The sequence below is a fragment of the Anopheles merus genome, unplaced genomic scaffold (genome assembly GCF_017562075.2).
Source record: "Anopheles merus strain MAF unplaced genomic scaffold, AmerM5.1 LNR4000292, whole genome shotgun sequence".
Lineage (NCBI taxonomy): Eukaryota > Metazoa > Arthropoda > Insecta > Diptera > Culicidae > Anopheles > Anopheles merus.
In genome coordinates, this window is record NW_024427872.1 from 17,358 (window position 1) to 37,992 (window position 20,635).

General features: G+C 39.9%; 4 protein-coding genes across 8 annotated transcripts; 2 read left to right on the top strand and 2 right to left on the bottom strand.

The window, feature by feature from the left end:
• Positions 1–9,772: 9,772 nt before the first annotated feature.
• LOC121602087 (26S proteasome complex subunit SEM1-like) lies at positions 9,773–10,298 on the top strand. Its single transcript, XM_041930853.1, has 2 exons — positions 9,773–9,991; positions 10,114–10,298. Exons 1-2 carry the CDS (start codon positions 9,904–9,906, stop codon positions 10,233–10,235), a joined length of 210 nt encoding a protein of 69 aa, XP_041786787.1. The 5' UTR covers positions 9,773–9,903; the 3' UTR covers positions 10,236–10,298.
• On the bottom strand, positions 10,282–12,518 carry LOC121602086 (snRNA-activating protein complex subunit 3-like). The gene is made up of 3 exons (XM_041930852.1): positions 12,429–12,518; positions 10,723–11,626; positions 10,282–10,659 (listed from the first exon to the last, which is right to left on the bottom strand). Exons 2-3 carry the CDS (start codon positions 11,542–11,544, stop codon positions 10,312–10,314), a joined length of 1,170 nt encoding a protein of 389 aa, XP_041786786.1. The 5' UTR covers positions 11,545–11,626; positions 12,429–12,518; the 3' UTR covers positions 10,282–10,311.
• LOC121602085 (ubiquitin thioesterase trabid-like) lies at positions 12,118–16,625 on the top strand. Of its 4 annotated transcripts, none has more exons than XM_041930847.1 (6): positions 12,118–12,483; positions 12,818–13,163; positions 13,286–14,761; positions 14,821–15,277; positions 15,357–15,509; positions 15,583–16,625. In XM_041930847.1, the coding sequence occupies exons 2-6, from the start codon at positions 12,919–12,921 to the stop codon at positions 15,604–15,606; spliced, it is 2,355 nt and encodes a 784-aa protein (XP_041786781.1). In that variant the 5' UTR covers positions 12,118–12,483; positions 12,818–12,918; the 3' UTR covers positions 15,607–16,625. The 4 variants fall into 4 exon arrangements, with proteins under 4 accessions (XP_041786781.1, XP_041786783.1, XP_041786784.1 ...); XM_041930849.1 differs by having other exon boundaries at positions 12,821–13,163; XM_041930850.1 differs by having other exon boundaries at positions 12,119–12,483; positions 15,357–15,505.
• Positions 16,626–18,317: 1,692 nt separating this feature from the next.
• On the bottom strand, positions 18,318–20,635 carry LOC121602088 (neuropeptide-like protein 31). 2 transcript variants are annotated; one of them, XM_041930854.1, is made up of 4 exons: positions 20,276–20,614; positions 19,675–19,750; positions 19,056–19,151; positions 18,328–18,979 (listed from the first exon to the last, which is right to left on the bottom strand). In XM_041930854.1, the coding sequence occupies exons 1-4, from the start codon at positions 20,288–20,290 to the stop codon at positions 18,834–18,836; spliced, it is 333 nt and encodes a 110-aa protein (XP_041786788.1). In that variant the 5' UTR covers positions 20,291–20,614; the 3' UTR covers positions 18,328–18,833. The 2 variants fall into 2 exon arrangements, with proteins under 2 accessions (XP_041786789.1, XP_041786788.1); XM_041930855.1 differs by lacking the exon at positions 19,675–19,750 and having other exon boundaries at positions 18,318–18,979; positions 20,276–20,635.

A 20,635-nucleotide genomic window follows, 5' to 3' on the forward strand; every position in this document is an offset into this window, starting at 1 on the left:
TCCCTCTCTCTCTCTCTCTCTCTCTTTCTCTCTTTCTATCTCTTCCTCGATTTGTGTATCCCTTGCTGTTGCTTTCTTCTCGTTTCATCCTCCGCTGATTTATTTAGTAGCTACTTTTATCCCCGTTGGCTGGAATCGTCCAAACATCCATACGAATGGGAGAAAAATCAAATGGAATGGATGGTTCGGTCGTGTGTCTGGTTGGGCCCACGAGCTATGGGCAGATGTACGCGCGAATGTGATCCCTTTTAGCTTAATTGGAAGAGGTTGTTGTTTTTTTGTGTTTTAAGCACATGCTCAACGGATTTTTAGAATTTTGCAAGGTACCTTTTAAAAGATTCCTGAAATTTGTACGAATCAATCAGAACACTTTAACAAATTCCGGCTCGCTAAAAAAAATAAGGAATTAGAGAATTGAAGGTTTTAAAGTTGTTAGATTGTAATACTTTTACGACACAATTTTCTAAATCTAGTTTTTTTATATTTGAAATTACCTAATTGCACAATGGGCAGTTTAGAACAAATTTCGGGATAAAATTATTTTTACAGAAATTGTTAGTTTTTATCGTTTGTAGTAAAGATGATGATAGTAAATAACATTTTATATGTAGTTCGCATCCATACCACCAGGTGGCGCTACATAAAATAGTGTTTTAAGGGACCTTTGCTTAATTTTATTAATTTTGTGTGTTTTTTTCTTGTATTTGTTGTTTCTAATAGTATAAACCATATTAAAATATACTGTAATGTTTCATAATATATGAACAAAACATAATAATTTTGAATAAGATATAATTTTCTGCTTTGTACAGGACAGTTGTAGCTAATTTTCATCACTTTTACTCATAGGTAGTACAAATATTAAAATTTGACATACACAACTTAGGTGGATGCTATTACAAGCTCCTGACGTCTAGTTCTCATTTCTAAAGACATGAATAAAGGCATTTAAATAATTAGATAGAGCAGGTACATTGAAATAAAGTACTTCCCAAATTCATAATGAAAAGCAGCTCATATTGTTTGTCTTTGAATATTCATTCTATACTTTTCCAAGTCCTGTACTACCTTCAGAAGGGGTGATAAAACTAAACATTGTATGTTCTTGGTTTTACAACTATCCGAAAAAATCAGAGTTCAACAATAGCTACAAACAAAGTATTTACTTCATTTGTAAAGTTAAACTCTGTCTTTGTTTTAGTGCGTGTAGCTACTGATATTGAATTGGTTAACGAATCAGAGGAATACAGCTCATTATACAAAATGTCCTTCTGGATGCATTTTCTTTCTTGCAAAATATTCTTTGTAGCATACTCCCCTCTATCCTTATATTTAGTTTGTCATCACTTTTGGGAGTTTCTTCTCCCAAAACGCCAATAGATGCTGGTGCATTCCGTCGATAATCTGGAGTAGGACCAAAAGTTATTTGGTTCTGATTTGCTTCATTATATTTAATAATAAAGTTAGGTTAGAATAGAAATTTACATTTTAGATAAGTACATTAGCTGAAACTAAGATACACAGCTTCGTAATGGAAATTAAAATCACGTAGAATATAGTTTTGTGGAATACACTAAATACGCTCTACTAGGCTCCTATGGAGCCGCCTAGTTGCGTATGTGTCTGTTTTTAGAAAAAGTTGATGTGAAAAAACTTGAATAAAATTCGCGTTCGCAAACTTTCGCAGAATATTTCTTCACAGATTGATAGTATATATATTACATTATTATGTGACATATATGAGACAACGCCACTCTACGCCACTTTCATAATGGCATCATGTCAAAAATTAAAATGATGAAATTTTTTAGGAAGTTTCTTCAGTTATTATCGTATATTTTTGCAAAAAATAAACTTAACTCAAAATCTTTAATGTATTTTTAAAGCTGACCAAATATCCTTTTTAAAATGTCTAAACTTATCAAAATCGGTTCATATTTGAAAAAGTTACAAAGGTTCAAAGTTTTCCAAAAAAGTGAAAAAAATTCTGCGTTTTTTTAACAAATCTCGACTTTGAAAGGTTTTTATAGAAAACCAGAAAAGATAAAGAGCTCATATTTGGTATTTTTCTTAGCTTAACCCTTAGTATTAAAACCTATTATTTGGAATTGCGCTATTACAAAGTTGATTTTTTGAATTTCATCCCGGCAAATGCCCATTGTGAATTGGTGCGCGACACGACAAATAAAGTATAACCTCCCCATTCGTTATAAACTATCGTCCGACACATGGAAGTGTCAGCAGGTCTGAACTTTGGGATGGTAAAACATAGAACAATCAAACACGGGGAAAACAACTGTGGCCAACCGTTATTTGTGTTCCCTACGTCGTCCTCACCTTCCTTCCACTCTCGGCTTTATGAACGCTGTACTCTTACTTTGACATTTTTGTGCGATCCTATCATACCTACCCACTAAGTTATCCACCGAGATGAGTGTTATTTATTATGCAGTGCATCATAATGCACATATTGTGTGTTTATGTGCTTTCACGCCAACATTTGCCAATGAATAACATTTTATCTCCCATGAAACCACCGTGCGGTTAGTGGATTCAAAATGATTCAAATGCGTTTCACTGCATTTAACCATTATGTGTTGGTTTTTTTCGCAGTGCAAATAAAGTAACATTACCAAAACAATTTGTTTGATTTCTATCGTCATAGTTATATTTCATTCTAAATTTGTTAGATTTAGTTTTAGATAATTAATCAATTTTGTGTAAGTGGTATAATTTCTGACATATACATGACTTTAAAGTATCAAGGAAGAAATTATTTGCTTTTCCAATATATTGCTATTGAAATGCATTTTATCGTTCCCAAAACAATTTTTTTATCATGAGGCACAAGAAGTTGACGAAACCTCTATTTTATGGCTTTTATATACCCGCAATAATGGTATAGTTTCTATATTCGAGGTATTTTGTGGTAGAACTCAATTAAATAAATAAAACTGAGTATAATTGGATTGTAAATGTTGAAGCTTGTTTGGTATGAATAACGAGCGGTGCTGTTATTACATCTAATTTCTGGATGATTGAATCAATTTTTATGTTTTAATAAATTTTCATTGATAAATTATTGTATATTGTATTGTATAAAAACATCAGAAAACTTTGATTTGACCTCGATTTTTTACTCATCTTTGGCCATTGCTTCTCGGGGTTATTACAACAATTATTCTTGAGGTAAAACGAGAATGACATGTAAAAAAGATTGATTTTGGTTTATATTTCAGAACATTTTTTTTGTTAGGGTAAATTTGTAATTTGAATAGGTACAATTTTAATTATAGAATAATGTACGAAAGAAAAATCCCAATACGATGTCTGAATGTATATTTATAATTGAAAGATAAAATCAGCGTGTTGCGGCCCAGGTGAACCACGAAGCTCTGATTTGTATAACCTCATTACATTTATTACTATTATTAGCAAAGATTTAAACACACAAAAGATGCTTCTGAAGTTCTATGATCAATATACCAGATAATCTCATTTCCTAATATATACTTTCGTTAATCTCCTGTCATTTTACGTGTTTATAATTAAATGCTAAGTTCATTCGGGATATTCCAACACAACGTTTGCATCAAATACTGTATTTTTGTGAGTATGACGCCTCTCGTGTATTACATTATCTGTATTTTGAAACAAATTCATCAACATGTTGTTTTTCATCCAGGGTAGCAGCAGGACTTCCTTTCAGGGAGTTTTTACTGCTTGCGAAAGTTTACATCATGTTGTTGAAACTTACTTGTTAAGCCACCGAGGATTTTATGCAGTAATAAATAATTAAATAAATAAGCACTTTTACCTCCACATAACCTCCATCCACAAGGTTATCAACAATGGAATGTAATATTAAACATGTTGTATATTCATAATTTGTATTGGTTTCAGATCTACTATACTCGTATGACGTAAAGTAATCTTTATCACCAATGTTTATAAACAATGAGCTTATAATCAGTTCAAAAATATCATACATTTCAATTGGAAAAATGAACGTTCAAAACCCCCAATGAACATGCTATACGTGTTCCAAAAAACATTATTCACCGATGGAGGCGCCCGGTACTTTTTGACGAATCATGCACACATGATTTATACGAACAATAACGCCCGACCAAACACCAAGCAAAGAATTAAATAAAATCCCGGATATCCCCCATCGAACCATGACCAACCCCGTCTAGCTTCTAGGAGCACGTGACGAGGTGTACGATAAACATGAGAGGATGCGTTTAAAAAACACCAAAGAACATACCGCGCTCGTCCCGCGGGCTAAATTTCGGAACATGAATTCGTACTTTCGCAACATTTGTGCCACAGTTCGTGTCTACATAATTCAGCGCGAGCGAATCGAGCGAACCGAATTCCCGCACAATACTGCCAGATACCCCTCCACGTTCACGTTCCGCAAGGTTCCGCCTCAAATGGGGCCATGTTGCCGGTTTTGCTGGTTCCTCCATGTCGGTCCGATTGTGCCAGTGGTGGGTTTATGATTGATGTCTAACATTTTACCGTGGACCCACATGCAGGGCCATTTTGTTTGAAACTTTCAGAATAACACAAAGGGAGCGTGGGGCGAGGGGATAGATGGAATGAAAAATCTCCATCTTTCTACTCGGTTTCCGGCCTTTCGCCGGAGGGATAATGACACGTGGTCAAAATTGTTTCCCGTTCCCGCGGAAGAGCTGAAATGTTGGCATGTTTGCGCACCTCGGTGGCGGAAATACGCAACATTGTGAGTGTGTTCGAATTCCTGCGCGTGTCCACGCAGCACGTGATCTGATAGTCGATTCCAAAACAAACTCCATCCCGGTGAAGAAATCGGTCAAGCGAAACATGTTATGTGATGTATTTTGAGTGCACGTTCAATTCAATTTTTAATGCAACAACAACGCGAGGAAGTGCAAGCTTCTGAGCAGTGTTGCTAAAATGTACATACTTTGTTCGACGTGAAAATGTATTCCACGATCGATAATTAAACAAACGACAATACCGACAAGCGATTTGGTTGTATCTGATTGAACAATTGTTGCTACTTTTCACTTGTAAAACCAGTCATTCTACAAGGCAACATGCTTCTTTCACACAGCGTTTTGGTTAATGCACAGCAGTTCCGGTTTACCACTTTCAGTTTCTTCTTTGTTGCTTAACTGAATTAAAACAAGCATAACTAACTACTGCTACTTGTATGCATTAAGTATATTCGCTTTTCCTCTTATCCCGCAGAGGTTGATTTAAAATCACTCGATTCGAAGTGCCACGACAACATAATGGTACTGTTCGGACACTCAGAAAAGGAGGATTTTATTTCGGTGTAGATCTTAATTTTTTATCAGGATTGCTGTTCTGCTATGAATATTGCTAGCGTGTGCTTTTGGGTGACATTTTACTAGGCTTTGTGGTTGTGTTTTTATTGTATGAGAAGGCATATGCATATAATTAAATAGGCTTTTGTAGATAGATATATTTTTATCAAGTATGTCGAAGATGTATGTTTTGCGTAGTAAGAACGGCATAATTGTAGCTGATAGAAATTTCAGAGAAAAAATTATATTCAGACTTTTGTCTAAAGGAAATTCGACGAAAGAAAACATTTCCCCGCGAGTTGCCCCAAGTTGAACTGGGCTTAAAAAGTAGTCGCCGTAAAATGTTTTACTCATAAATTTTTCTTTTCTTTTGTCTTTTTCACTCTATAATGCTATTGTACAGAGGATCCTCGCTTAATAATTATAATGCGGCCCATCGACTTACTCGCACTTACACGAAATATCTGCTATGCAACTTTTTCATTGAATATGCCTAAGTATTTGCAAATAAATAATCGTTTCGGAGATGAAAAAAATGCTAGAACAAATTGAACATATTATCGTTATAGATGTAAAACATCAATCTGACCACTCAACAAAAAAAAAAAACATTTATACATTACAGCTGTATCTGTAACTGTTGAGAATATACTCCGCCATTTTTTGTTTTTTTTTTCGCAACAAACTACTATACGATCGTACCATACTTATTCAACTGGCAGAACCTGTCAAGTTTGTCAAAGGAAGGAATTATTAAATTTATAAAACCGCCTTAAGCAATACGGCCTTTTTGGACCGTTACTCCTGAACAAAAAAAACCGCCTTTCTCCGAATCCTCGCATAAGAGGTACCGCGTATCTAGGGGACTAAATAATGATTGCAGTATGGAAAAAAAACTTGCATAGAATTCCTTCTCTCTTGCTTTGTTTCCTCTGCAATACATAAAAGCAATTGTTAATAGGATAAGTGTTGCGAAAAACTTCTATCAAAAATGTACAACCTCCTGTTTGAAAAAAAAAAACAACTCGCATTTCAGCAATTGCCCCGTCTCACTTATTTCAAAATGAACGAAAGACTAACACCGGATCGGTATAATTCCTGCGCCATATAGGAGTGAACCGTTTTCGGGAAACACATTGCTGATTGCAGGGGGACTGGAAAAATTGCAATTCGTTCGTCCGGCTGGTGGCTAAGAAAAGGCCAGAGTTTGGTCGTAAACTTTTATTGAGGAACATAAAACAATTAATACCATACCGTTGCCACGGGGTCGGCTGCCCGCTACACCTCTGGTCAGGGAGGCTACGGCAATTGGGAAATGGTTGATCATTTTTCGGAAATGAGTTTTTACGCTCAATACGGACAGAGAGACTAACCGCTGCCATTACTCTAGCAGCTTTCCGTGCGCGACGGTGTGATTTGCCACGGGCACCAAGTTTGTCGATTTCGAGTTCCGCAGTCCGTAAAACCTAAATTGAGTTGGCGAAAGTTGTTTCTCGTTGCGGAAATCATCTGCCACCATGCCGGGAATATGGTACGATCGGTTCTACATCAGGCATATGGTAAACAATAGTTTCCGGCGAGGTATTCAGAGCCCCAAGTCGGCAATTGCATCGCAAAGTAAAGCAAGATTCACTACGCTTGACGCACCATATCCCATGCTTGCATGGAACCTTTATTCAAACATATCTGTGGTGATTGAAACAATTCGATTATGTAAGCTGTTGATTGGGTTTTGGTGTATAACAGATAATTCCTGCTCCTGATGACATTTAGCCAACATTTTTCTAAAATCTCGATCAACTGATTTTAAGAAAAAAAAAGATTAAAAAATGAAAGCTGAGAAGATGTTTCATGATGATCATTAGCGTCTATTATTATTAGATTTAATGTTTGATGCGATATTCTATTTGGTTTAGAAATATGATAGTTGTGTAAGTAAAACAACTAAAATGTTATTACTAGTAAAGGTAAGTAGGAAAAATATGAATATGGTAATAATTGGACTATTCTCATTTTATATTTCATCTTAAAGCAATATTCCGGAAGGTCTACAGCATATACAGGCTAACACTATTTTTTTTACTAAATTGATTGAGAAGAGTAGAGAAATTTTACTAGATTGCTCTTTGCAATATATACCCAGTCAAATGCTCAGAGATGTCCTTAAAATACGCTTATAAAATTTATATAGAATGTATATATATATATATATATATATATATATATATATATATATATATATATATATATATATATATAATATATATATATATATATATATATATATATATATATATATATATATATATATATATATATATATATATATATATATTTATATCTTCCTCTTCTTCTTTGGCACAACAACCGCTGTCGGTCAAGGCCTGCCCTGTACACACTAGTGAAAATGAGCTTGGCTTTAAGTGACTTTTTATTACCATAGCAGGATAGTCAGTCCTACGTATGGGGGCACGGTCTATTCGGGACTTGAACCCATGACGGGCATGTTGTTAAGTCGTACGAGTTGACGACTGTAGCACCAGACCGGCATATATATATATATATATATATATATATATATATATATATATATATATATATATATATATATATATATATATATATATATATATATATATATATATATATATATATATATATTAAAATAATACACATATATAAAAAATATTTCTAGTTGAATTATCTTAATTTAAGGATATTTTAGGAAAAATACTCGTTGTGCATGTTTTAGAAATTTTAACAAAGCTTTTCTGACAAATTTCATTTTGATTTTTGAAGAACGGTTTACAGTTCATCTCACATTCAGAAAAGGATATTTTGCTGTTCGAAAGTTGCTATAAGCAGCCTATAAAATGTTCTTAGATTGGTTTTATAGCAAGATAATTATCAAAAATCCTTTTTATACCAGTAGCACAGGGTAATTTAAATGTCCCTCACAATTAAAAAATATCCTTTAATTTTATGTTATAATATTCCGTATAAACTTCATGTTTACAAATGTTTTCAAAGATACACTTTTTACAGATCATTAGAGCAGGTTTAGGATTTCCGCTATTTTTGATATTCTAATTTAAAGATTGAAAGTTTAAAGATTAAAGTTTTCTCTAGATAATTAATGTCCCAAATAGCCAAATTTTGGCACGCTAAAAATCGATGCTTGAAATTAAAAAGCTACAACTCAAGCGCCACAGATTAAGCCTAAACGACTGGAAAATCGAATATAAAAATTCGAAAAATCATAGCTTCTCTTGTTTGCTTCATAGATAGATGGCGTATTACAACTCATCATTATATTACTGTCCTTTCTTGCAATGTGTTTTGACAAATTTCATCTTATTATTACCTATATAGCCTTCTAACTTTCCGAGCAAAAATCTATAAGAATGGTGTTGTGGGGTCAGATACGTGGGTATTAACACCAACGTCCATAACTGAAATCTCTCTTGCTTCAGTGCTAGTGGTTTACATTGGAGTTTAGTATTTAAACAATCGTATCGCCGTTCTAGTTCTAGCGATGCATAACTTCAATGCGAAACCATACAACAGTACAGTGGAAATGAGAAAGCTCTCCTCCAAGCGATGAAGCTCAACTGGTTGGGGTATCCCACCAACAGAGAGCGCCACCAGCTTTTCGCTATTTTTAGAATGCATGAGTCGTTTGCCGTCTGCTAAACGAAGTCTTTTTATATTCCGTTTAGGTAGAGAACTTGAGTCGTTTAGAAGCCGTTTAGTGGTCGTTTAGTGGATTTGTGGCACTTGGGTCGTCGCTGAATATGGGGATTCTAGTGAAATAGCAAAAACTAGTGAAATGAAAGCCTTTGCACCGCACGCTCTGTTGTAGTTTGACATGAATACGGCCGTTTTGCTATACGACACAGTTCACTACTCATACAGGTTGGCGAATGTCAAATGAATGTATCTTGAAAATGTCTTCATGTCAAATGACATTTTTTGACGGGAATGTCAAATGACAGAGAGAGATGGGAATTGGAAGCTTCAAATCGAATGAATGTTTACAATTTTATGTCGATGAACGTCACCGTTCGCAACACTGAATGTGACCGCAACATGTTCATAGACCTAGGCCGTAGTGGATTTGTGGCACTTGAGTACTGTACCACGGAACTACCCCAAGAAATTAATTTCTGTGATTCTGTGAAGATAACCAATTCTTTATAATTCAATATGATTCTTTCTGAATGATCAATAAAATTCGATTAAAAGATACATTATGTTGCATTACAAAATCGTGGTCTAAAATCAGTACAAATTACTCAAGTAACTATCAAATTTATAATCTATCTCAAGGACTTACTGTAATTTTGTAATTGAAAAAAAAATTATGGCCGAATAACAGCCATTTCTTCCACTATGCGATTTCAATGAAATATTTCCTTGGTACAAGATATATAAAGAAACGCATGAAGCCAATCATACCTTTCCTACCAACCTTGCAGCAAGCGTGTCACCGCTGTCAAATTTGTGTACGCCAAAATACGCAACTTCATTGTACCGCACGAATCATTTTGTTGTTTTAATAAAATATTCACCAAAAAGCATCATGTCGGACAAGGAGAACAAGGATAAACCTAAGCTTGATCTCGGTCTTCTGGAAGAAGACGATGAGTTCGAAGAGTTTCCTGCCGAAGGTACGTATATAGTTGATTGGTTTAGTTCACAGTAAGCGCCATTTGGGTTGGTTGAGGTCACGATTGACTTCCGGAAGATTTATCATTGATTGCCTTCGGAACTCCTTCTTTTCCAACGACAGACTGGGCCGGTAACAAGGAAGACGAGGAAGAACTAAGCGTATGGGAGGACAACTGGGACGACGATAATGTTGAGGACGATTTCAACCAGCAACTACGAGCCCAACTCGAAAAGCATAAGTGATCACTGTTCGGTCGTCTGTCGCAATAACGCCGAAAATCAATAAATGTTAAATTAAATCTCCAATGTACGTTGCAGTTTATTGTGAAGTAGATGCTTCCTCGCTGTCTGCGTCCTCTTCAGTACGAACCATCGTGAGGGTGTACCGGTGCAGCTCGAAGTATCCTATTTTCTCTCCATCCTCAGTGTAATGGTACGTCTCAAGGCAATTTTCACAAATGTAGGCAGGATCGAAGATGTGTCGAGTGCTGTTCTGTACAATGTATTGCGCCTGACAGTGGCCACAGATGTTGCAAGGGACATCTCGAGAAAATCCGTAAGAGTTCAGCCACGGATATCGGGATCGCGTCAGAATGTCTGTTGTCGCCAACAATCGACAATCGCTTATCACGAACAGATGCTCGCAATTTCCTTGGTGCTGATACATCTGAAATAATAAAACGTCATCGTCAGTGTCTTGTAAGCAATGAAGCAACCAATTGGAACTTACCTGGGGATATCCCAAGCGAAATTTCAAATCTCCAAAGCGTGTATCTTCCATTCGTGCCGTCTTCAGCTCTCCAATCAAAGATTGACGATCGGCCCACTTCCGAATCACCCCCGAGTAGTCATGATTTGCATCATCCCGGAAATCATTGTAGAACGTGTCGTGAACGAAAAAGAATCCCGACTTCGGTGGCTTCTCGATCGGTTCCGCTGTTCTATCCCCGCTTATCTCATAGAACGGCCCCGCATCGCAGTGGCAGAAAATTTTGTCCTTCAGTTCTGTTAAGTACTGTGAACTAAGCACGTAATACTCTTGACTAAACTTTGGGTGGCCCAATCGTCGTCCTGCTTTGTATTTGAAGGGCTCGTAGAACCGTACAACCAGCACCATTTCGCGGAACGGTGTCAAATCCTTGCGCGTTTCCAAGTCCTGCTTTCGCTCCATGTATTTGTGCCGGTTGTATCGCAGCTTCACGTCTATATTGCGCTGATCCTTCACACTTTTGCGAGCGTTTACCCTTTGCACACAATTGAAGTGGGCGGCTTTAGCCGGCGTTTCCGCAGGTTTCGGCCTCGAGCATACCTTGTGCGGGAGAAACGTTCTCACGGGAACATCTTTCGAGCTGGACAGTTGGCCCACGTCGACCGATTCCAGCAGCTTATCGAACTCTGCAATATTGCCCTCCAGACCCATCGCTTCCATTATATCGTGATCGGACTCAACTATCCTGTCAAGACGATCAGGATGCAGTTCGTTCTGAAATTCAGCCAACGCATCCCATACGGATATCACTTTCTCCGTTCTTGGACAATATATATTTTCCATCTTGCTTCACAATTGTTTGCGGAAGGATTGCGGGAGCCTCGCCAACAGATTCACTTTCCGGGTCGATTGTTCTGCAAAGAAGCTGGCAGGCAGCAAAAAAATTGTCAAAATAGTTGAAATGTCGGTTTGTTTACATCTGCATCGGACTTTGCTATTTCCAGGGGTTGCCAACCCTTTAACAAGAAGCCGACAGTTGTAAAAACGATTCTTTATTTTAATAATAAACATGATTTGTAATACAACATAATGTGCGAAATAAACGACAAAAATTTAAGTCATCACAATTATTTTGGTTATTCCACAAACCTCTCTCGACAAAAAAGACTAACTAAAACTAATAAGAAAAATTCGTTCTCAAAACATTTAAGGTGTTTTAAAACCTTAATCTTTAATTCTCAAGTATTAGCATATTTTTTTAAAATAATAATCTATTCGCGAAGAAATGTAAAATACAAATTCACAAAATATTATAACTAATTTCACCCGTTATTTTGAACCGGAAAAACAGCTGTCCTACACATTGTTGTCTTGAATCGCTCGGTGAATTGCAGTAGCATTTGCACCGGGCCAAAATTACGTAAACTGTCAACCTTCAACAAACAGGAAAAAGTCCCAAAGCAGAATGAATACGATGATTTCGTAAATAAATCATCGGAATCGCAATAATACTACATGGATTCGAGGTGTTCGTGAAGTTTCCCCTTTTTTCCTTTAACCAGTAGTTCTAGTGAACGCAGTACTTTCGCGTGCCCGGTGGTGTGTTTTCTGTTGGCAGTCGAATCTGTGAATCGTCGTGGTGGCGCAACTGTGCTGGGCGCTGAATGGCACAATAGCTGAAGGAAAAAGTGTTGGCTAATAACGCTCGATATTAGCGGGTTACTTACTGCTGGTGTCCGTACGTTGAGGTGCTATTTTTGTTCGCTACGCCAAAGCAAACGGGTCAGTTAGTTCCTCCAAAGCCATACGTGCAGCGATGAACGGACGCATGGCTTACTGAATTTCACTAACATTGCACAGATTTTCCTTTGGTTGGTTGTTTTTTATTCTGTTTACTTGCAAACATCAGTTGTTTTGAGCTTTCGCGTTGTCAAGCCAGTGTTGATGATGTTTATTTTCGCCCCAATATAAACACACACGCTGCACCAGACACAGATCACACGCACTCGTTCTTGAAGCAGCCTATTGACCCAAATCGTTCCCGTGCTACCCAAATTATGTGTGCAATCTTAAACCCTTCATTTGCGGTACTATTCCTCTGTTATATTGATTGCAGCAGTTGGCAACCGGTTGACAACGTACGAACGACAGCATCCGCGAACGAACGCAACTGGCTGCCGGTGAGGAACGCTAGTACGTGCTTTTTGGCTTACTAGTATGTCGGGTTCGTCGTCTACGAACAAGCTAGATCATCAACAACAAGAGCAGGAAACTGTACAGCAGCAACAGCAGCAGCAAGAGCAACAACAGCCGCTAGATGAAACACAGCAGCAGGAGCAACAATGTCCCCAGCAGCAACCGAAATGGGTGTGCGAATACTGTACGTACGAGAACTACCCGTTGTCTCTTAAGTGCATCATGTGCAAGGGTACCAAACCACTGCTTAAGGAGGACATATTTCGGTACGTATCGATACTTACTTGTGCCCCAAAGCGCGTTCCTCCATGGCCTCCATGAATGATGAACTTTCACTCCCGCACTCACCACTCTATTCCATTCTCTTTTCGGTTGGTGTTGTGCGCAGCCTTAGTCCAACGCAGCAGCTCAGTGCGACGAGCCGATCGAACCCAAATCTCGCTAGTGGGGCTGTAAAATCGCCTTCGATCACCGAGCTCGACTCTAATCAGCGATGGCCATGCTCGGCGTGCACCTACCTGAACCTACCCCACACCAGGCGCTGCCTGCAGTGCGATACCGTGCGCAAGGAGGACCAGCAGGATCATCACCAGCAGCACCACAACCACCAACAGCAGAAAGTGATAAGCGAGTACGATAGCATTAGCGAACATTTAAACGCGATGAATATTTGCCGAAGTGGTCCTAGCCCCGGAGAGGACGGTATTGTTTCAACTAGCGGCGCAGGAAGCGGCAAGCGCAATCGGAACAATTCGCCCGCTTCGGGCGGCTCGTACGGTTCCAGTTCGCGTCTGGGGACGAACGCAAACGACGGCGAACCGGCGACCGGTAAAGGCTGTGCGAGTGATGCCAAACACTCACCCTCTCCAGTGTCCTCCTCGCCCGTCAGTACTATGAGCCGAGCGGTGGCCAGCTCCCAGGTCAACGCAGGGAAGTGGTTCTGCTCCGTGTGCACGTACGAAAATTGGCCCAAATCGCTCAAGTGTTCGATGTGCTTGCATCCTCGTGATTCCACCACCAGTACGGTGGGCAGTAGAAGCAATCAGGCCGCAGCGAAAGCGTCACCCGAACACGACGAAAACACCATCAACGTGGCTAGCAACATTATGGTGAACAACAAGCGCAACCAACAGTTCGTGGGCCATGCGGACTCGATCAACAATATGGATGCGTGCAAGCAGGAACGCTACCTGCAGCTGCTGCGCCGGCAGCCGGACTGGGATTGGCTGAACGCTTGCGTGGGCATTGCGGAAAATAATATCGGCGCGGTGGAAGCGTACCTAGAGTGTGGCGGCGATCCGAGCCGAGCCCTCACCTCGGCCGAAGCGTTCCTGATCAGTCGCAACAACTGTGCATTCGATGTGGGCCACACGCTGATTCATCTCGCTATACGGTTCCATCGGGATGAAATGTTACCGCTGCTGTTGGCGCAAATTTCCGGCTCGGGACCCGGTATCAAGCGGGTGCCGGCCTATGTGGCGCCCGATCTGGCCAGCGACATACGCCGCCACTTTGCCCAGTCCCTCCGAATACGGAAGGCTTCGTTCAACTGCCAGTTTGTGAACGAGCATGCGACGTTTTCGTTGCCGGCCGACATCGAGGAGCTGCCGCTGGTGCTGCAGGAGCAGCTGTACGAGGAGCTGCTAGACAAGGATGCGCAGAAGCAGCTGGAAATGCCACCGCCCGCCTTGAACTGGTCGCTCGAAATCACCGACCGGTTGGGTTCGCGGCTGATGGTGTTGTGGAATCGAAGTGCCGGCGACTGCTTGCTCGATTCCGTCATGCAGGCCACCTGGGGTGTGTTCGATCGCGATAACACTCTCCGGCGGGCGCTAGCCGATAGTTTGCATCAATGCAGCCACATGTAAGCTGCGTAAATAGCTCCTCTTGCATCGCACTAACACCAATCCAATGTAATTGCAGATTTTATCCCCGCTGGAAGGAGAATGAACTGTTCCAGGCGGCATTGCTCCAGTACACCGTGGCCGAGATGCAACTGGAGAAGGATTGGAACACGCTGCTGTCGCTGGCTAGTCACCCGGGCTCGTCGCTAGAGCAGCTGCACATTTTCGCCCTGGCACACATCATGCGCCGACCGATCGTCGTGTACGGTGTCAAGTACGTTAAGAGCTTCCGCGGAGAGGACATTGGATTCGCCCGCTTCGAGGGTGTCTATCTGCCGCTGCTGTGGGAGCAAAGCTTCTGCATCACTTCACCGATCGCACTCGGCTATACGCGCGGTCATTTTAGTGCACTGGTTCCGACCGAACCGTACTCGCGAATCGATGCAACGCGCGACGACCGGGAAGACATTACCTTTCTGCCTCTGATGGACTGTGAGATGAAGCTACTGCCAATTCACTTTTTAACGAAAAATGAGGTACCATCAGGGACCTGCTTGACTTTAGCAGAGGCATGTGCGCTTACTAAAATGTGCAATTTCGATTTCCTTTTTACAGATTGGTCGCGAGGAAATGTTACTCCGCCAGTGGCTGGAGGTGTGCGAAACGGAGGGCGGACTGCTCGTCGCTCAGCAGAAGCTTCACAAACGTCCACTATTAGTCGCTCAACTGCTTGAGGAATGGCTTAACCACTATCGAAGAATAGCGTATGTATGTTCTTTTTTCAGTGCAATTAAACAGCATCCTTAAAACATGTATCTTCCGTCGTTTGTTCCCGTTGCAGGATCTCGAGGCTGTTTTAAATTAGAAATCGTTGACATGTGCTACTGTAGTACATTATTTCGGTACATTGCCCGTATGTCCGGCTAGTGTAACGGATGAGTGCAGGCTTTAAAATGTACAACAACAGCAGCAACAAAAAACGCTTACGAGCTAATCTTTCCCTAGTCCTGTTGCACGGGTCATTTTGGAACTGCTTATATCAGTGATTCATCCACCATGGAGAGTTAGTTGTTGTAGTTTTGTGTTTGGATACTTCCCCCGATTGCTTCCGTTGCTTTAAGCAGGCGCAGTACGCAGAACACATGGCAGCAGAATGTGTTCGATTGTCACTCGTGGAAAATTAACGCTGTGAAAACAAAACAAACGCAAATCTATTCGTAAATCGTTCCGTTGTGAACGCTGAAAATATCATTTTACGACAAAAATATCCAGCACCTAAATAGCTGGCAAGGTTACTACTCTATTCTTATCCAAATCGTATAAAGAGAGTATATTTTTGTATCCCCTTTTTGCTCCCCAGCAATAGTAAATTAATTCCTATTGCATGTTGGCGTGATGGGTCTTTTAATCTTGACCAGTGTTTAACGTCCCGTTTTAACATGTTTGTTCAAGCTACTAAAGTATCAAGTAATCCCTTCATGTAATCAGTTTGGTGGTGCAGATGAAGCATCCTTTCATCTTACTTTTGTGGCACAAAATAAGCCCATATTTGCAACTGGTATGAATTTTTAACTAAGTTACCGGTTTGAAATCTAAATGAACCACTTTTTGTGGATGGAATGTTCCAACGGAAAAATGGATATAAAAGTCCTCCCTGCACATTATGCATTAAAGTCAATTTCCCAGTTAAGAAAAAAATCGTGTGCGTATATGCCAACGAAAAAAGAAGAGTTGCTTTTTGCATCTAATGAAACAATGTCGTTTCCCTTTACGGTGCGTTTGGGAGAGAGGAAGTATAAAAAAGAACTGTAAGTTTCCGTGCGTGCATGTCCAATACAGTATAATAACAGTAGATAAGCTAATGGAGAACGTTAAGAAGCCGAACAATAATATAATGGATTCATTATTCTAACGAAATCATAAAGCGAACGGCATTGTAACGGTGAAGTATATCGTAGCCCATGGTATAGTTTCGCTTAGCACAGTGAGTTATTACAATTTCGAGCGGCTATAAACGTGTAAGGATGGCAGAATAGATCTAATCTATTTGAGGCGACAGTTTTCTTTCGTACTACTTATTAATGCCCATTGATACCACAAACACACATACAAACACACACAGATTGTTGAATATTGTTAAGTTTCAAAGTAAAGTTCGTTTGCTTTCTTGGGTTCAAAACTGGTAGAATGTGTATATAGTTACGTTTTCAGCTAAACACGCAACACCTGTATGAAGCATATATTTTAAAATAAATTATGTTTGCTCACAATGTAAACCACAATGTCTGTTGTGTAGCGCAACCGATAAGGATGTATGATGTTAAGAAACGTTTTGAAAGAAATTATGATTGTAGTTTGAATCGGCAAACTTAAATAATCAGTGAACACTATTCAGTTTAATCTGACATTAAAAACATTACACTAATGAGTATTTAATGATTTTCAGCTATTATAAGTCCCTCCCTACCTATTTACTTATAAGAAGTAGGTGAACGCACTTTTGAAGTCGTCCCAGAATTCACCTATCTGGGGTCAAAGGTCAGCAACGACAACAGTATGGAAGCTGAGTTGCGCGCAAGGATGCTGGCTGCCAACCGGTCATTCTACAGCCTGAAAAAGCAGTTCACCTCAAAGAACCTGTCGCGACGGACGAAGCTGGGACTATATAGTACCTATATAGTACCAGTACTCACATACGCCTCTGAGACATGGACACTGTCCAAATCTAACGAAGCCCTCTTAGCCGCGTTCGAGAGGAAGATGCTCAGAAGGATACTTGGCCCCGTATGTGTGGAAGGACAATGGAGGAGCCGATATAATGACGAGCTATACGAGATGTACGGCGACCTCACTGTCGTACAGCGTATTAAGCTCGCTTGGCTCCGGTGGGCTGGACATGTTGTACGTATGGAAACGGACGACCCATCCCGTAAAGTCTTTTTAGGCCGTCCACAAGGACAGAGGAGGCGTGGTAGGCCCAAATTGAGGTGGCAAGATGGCGTGGAGGCGTCCGCCATTAAGGCCGGGATAACGGACTGGCAGACGAAGGCGCGAGACCGTGAGCGGTTTCGGACACTCCTGAGGCAGGCCAAGGCCGCAAAGCGATTGTAGCGCCGGATAAGTAAGTAAGTAAGTAATAAGTCCCTCCCATTGATGTAAACCTTACACGCCTGTGAACAACAGAAGGATAATCTTGTAAATTTCTTCAATTAATAGGATTGAATAAGTTGAGCTATCTATATTGTGAGTGATATTATAGATTAGTACCATGTCCGTTGGAAAGCCAATTATGGTTGTACGAAAGATATGTTAATAAGCGTTTAAGCGATCTAGTCTAAAATTTTGTGTCGACATAGATGATATAGAAGAAATTGTATCCATTTTATCTAGACGATTGAAAGACTACTCAGTGTTTTCAATTCTATTTAATATCATCAATTCTATACATCTGTGATGTTTAATCCTCATAGTAATTGCTAACAATACTTATTTACTAGCAGGACACTGCAGTAAAAGCAATCTTCAAATTATTTATTAAGGTAAAGAATAACAATAGGAAACATTAACTGTAAAGCCAGCAGCCACCGCAGAACCGAACCGTAGAACAACCAGAAACGTGCGTTTATTTTTCGTTTTGTGTGTTTTTATTATTGAAATAGCTCTTAACCAGTTCTCGTCCAGTTTTCATCATACCAAATATTTGTAGCAAATCTGCTAAAATCTCAGTTCCACGGTTACTCTCAAATACCGCAAATCCCGTCCGTCTGTCTGGCCTTGCGCCATTCATGACCGAGCGACCTTGACCAACAAATTCACCCATTAAACGGATCGCCCCCGCATCAAGAGCAAACTTGGCCGAAACCCGTTATAGGTAACATTACTATTAAGGAAAGTGGTTCCCGTCTTTTGAATCGGCAAGTGGACAATGCAAGTTTTTGTGGCGTTTTGTTTGAAACGGTACTTTATTTTAACTCAGTGAAAGACGTACCATAAACTACGAAAAAAGGGATTCGATTTATCACATGTTGTAGGCAACCAGGGAACCTAACACACTAGAATGCTTAAAGATGTAACGATACAGTGGTCAAACCTTTATCGGAAATAGGGTCGAATTCCTCCATAGCCACCATATCCACCGTATCCTCCATATCCACCGTATCCGCCGTACCCGCCGTAACCGCCGTATCCACCGTATCCACCGTTGTATCCTCCATAGCTGCCATATTTACCAGGATATCCTGTGTTGTTTTTTTTTACCACAAAAGTTATTATAATGAGGTTGAGCGTACCTTATGTCTAACGCATTCTGCTTACCGTAACCATAGCCGTACGGCTGATATCCACCTCCATATCCTCCGTATCCTCCATACCCATTGTAACCGCCATAACCTCCATAACCGCCATTATACCCTGGGAGTGTTAAGTAAACAATACAGAATTTAATATCAACATCTAGTTAACTCGATTCATTCGATTATTTGTTTCCATTTTACTAATTCAACCCATTTCAGTGTTTCGTGGGTATAGAACAAACACACATACAGGCCGATATACACGGTTAATGTGGACCGAACACGGCTGCAAAATATCTCGAATTTCCGCGTAAGTGAAACCTCGTGATTTCCAGCCAAAATATCACTAATTTTCGGGGATGATGTTAGCCAGTTCTTTAATTATTTAATATGATTCTGAGTATTTTCCTATGGGAATAAAAATCCCTTCACGAAAGTTCTGCCAATTCGTATGCGTAAAATGACACACTAGATATCATGAAAGGTATCAGCTTACACAATAGAACATACAGGGCAGATCAAACAACAACCATCCCGTAAAAAAATATGCCACCGTGGGAAATCGCTTTCCTACCGAATTCATCAAAATACACACAATCGACGGAGATACGAATTCACCACGGTGAATCAATCAATATTACCTGTTCCACCCAGCAGTCCGTATCCGAAGGTGGCGGCCGCGCCAGACACAATCGCAACCAAAACGAGTAACACAACCTGTAAGCAAAGCAATCAATCGAAATGAATAGCAAACAGTACCAAACGGTCAGTTTAATAATTTCAATAATGGTTGAGTTAAAGCATCATGTATGCCCCATTGTTGTTTGTTATACCCGTAACGGTCGTTTTCTAAAGATCAACCTAAATTTTAAATTTAAAACCATCCAGGTTGAAATACAGAAACTGATGATAGTGTTTCTTTAGTTTTTATTATAACATGAGTTTCTTAATCTTGTGCAAAGAGTTTTTTCGGTGTACTTATTGACTTACTGAAACCACATACTACACTACTTGTTATTTAAACAAAATTTATCTTTTTGGACTGATGAAAATCTACGTTGTGAATTTTTGTATCTCTGTTTTAGTTATTTTTTTATCATTCTGAGAAAAGTTATGAAATTGACTGATAAAAAAAACTCTTGCAAAAAGACATTTTAACCAATTGCATTACATAGAACAATGCTTTTTCGTTACATCACGCACAAACAATACTACACATTCACTACACCCAGCAACACTTACAGAAGCTCGTAGCATTTTGTACGTTTCTCTTTGTCCTTTTGCACACTTAACACTGTTTCAGTTGAAGGAGTTTAGTACAAGTATTGGCACTGGTGCCGACAAGCACAACGGTTCGACGATTCTACTTGCGATCGCAGTAGTAGCTCGATCTCGACTACGCACCCGTTGCTGGGATGCTTTCGCTTTTTATACACACCACCCATCGCAAATCTCCCATCATTGTGTCTCGTGCAGAGAACGCGTTTTACACTAGAAGCTGGTAGAGATGTAAAGCGCGGTTGGCGCATGATCTGGCCAGCGTAGTGGTGTGGTGTGGCGCGAAAAGCAAAAAGTCACATATGGATAGGGACTAGGTTACAT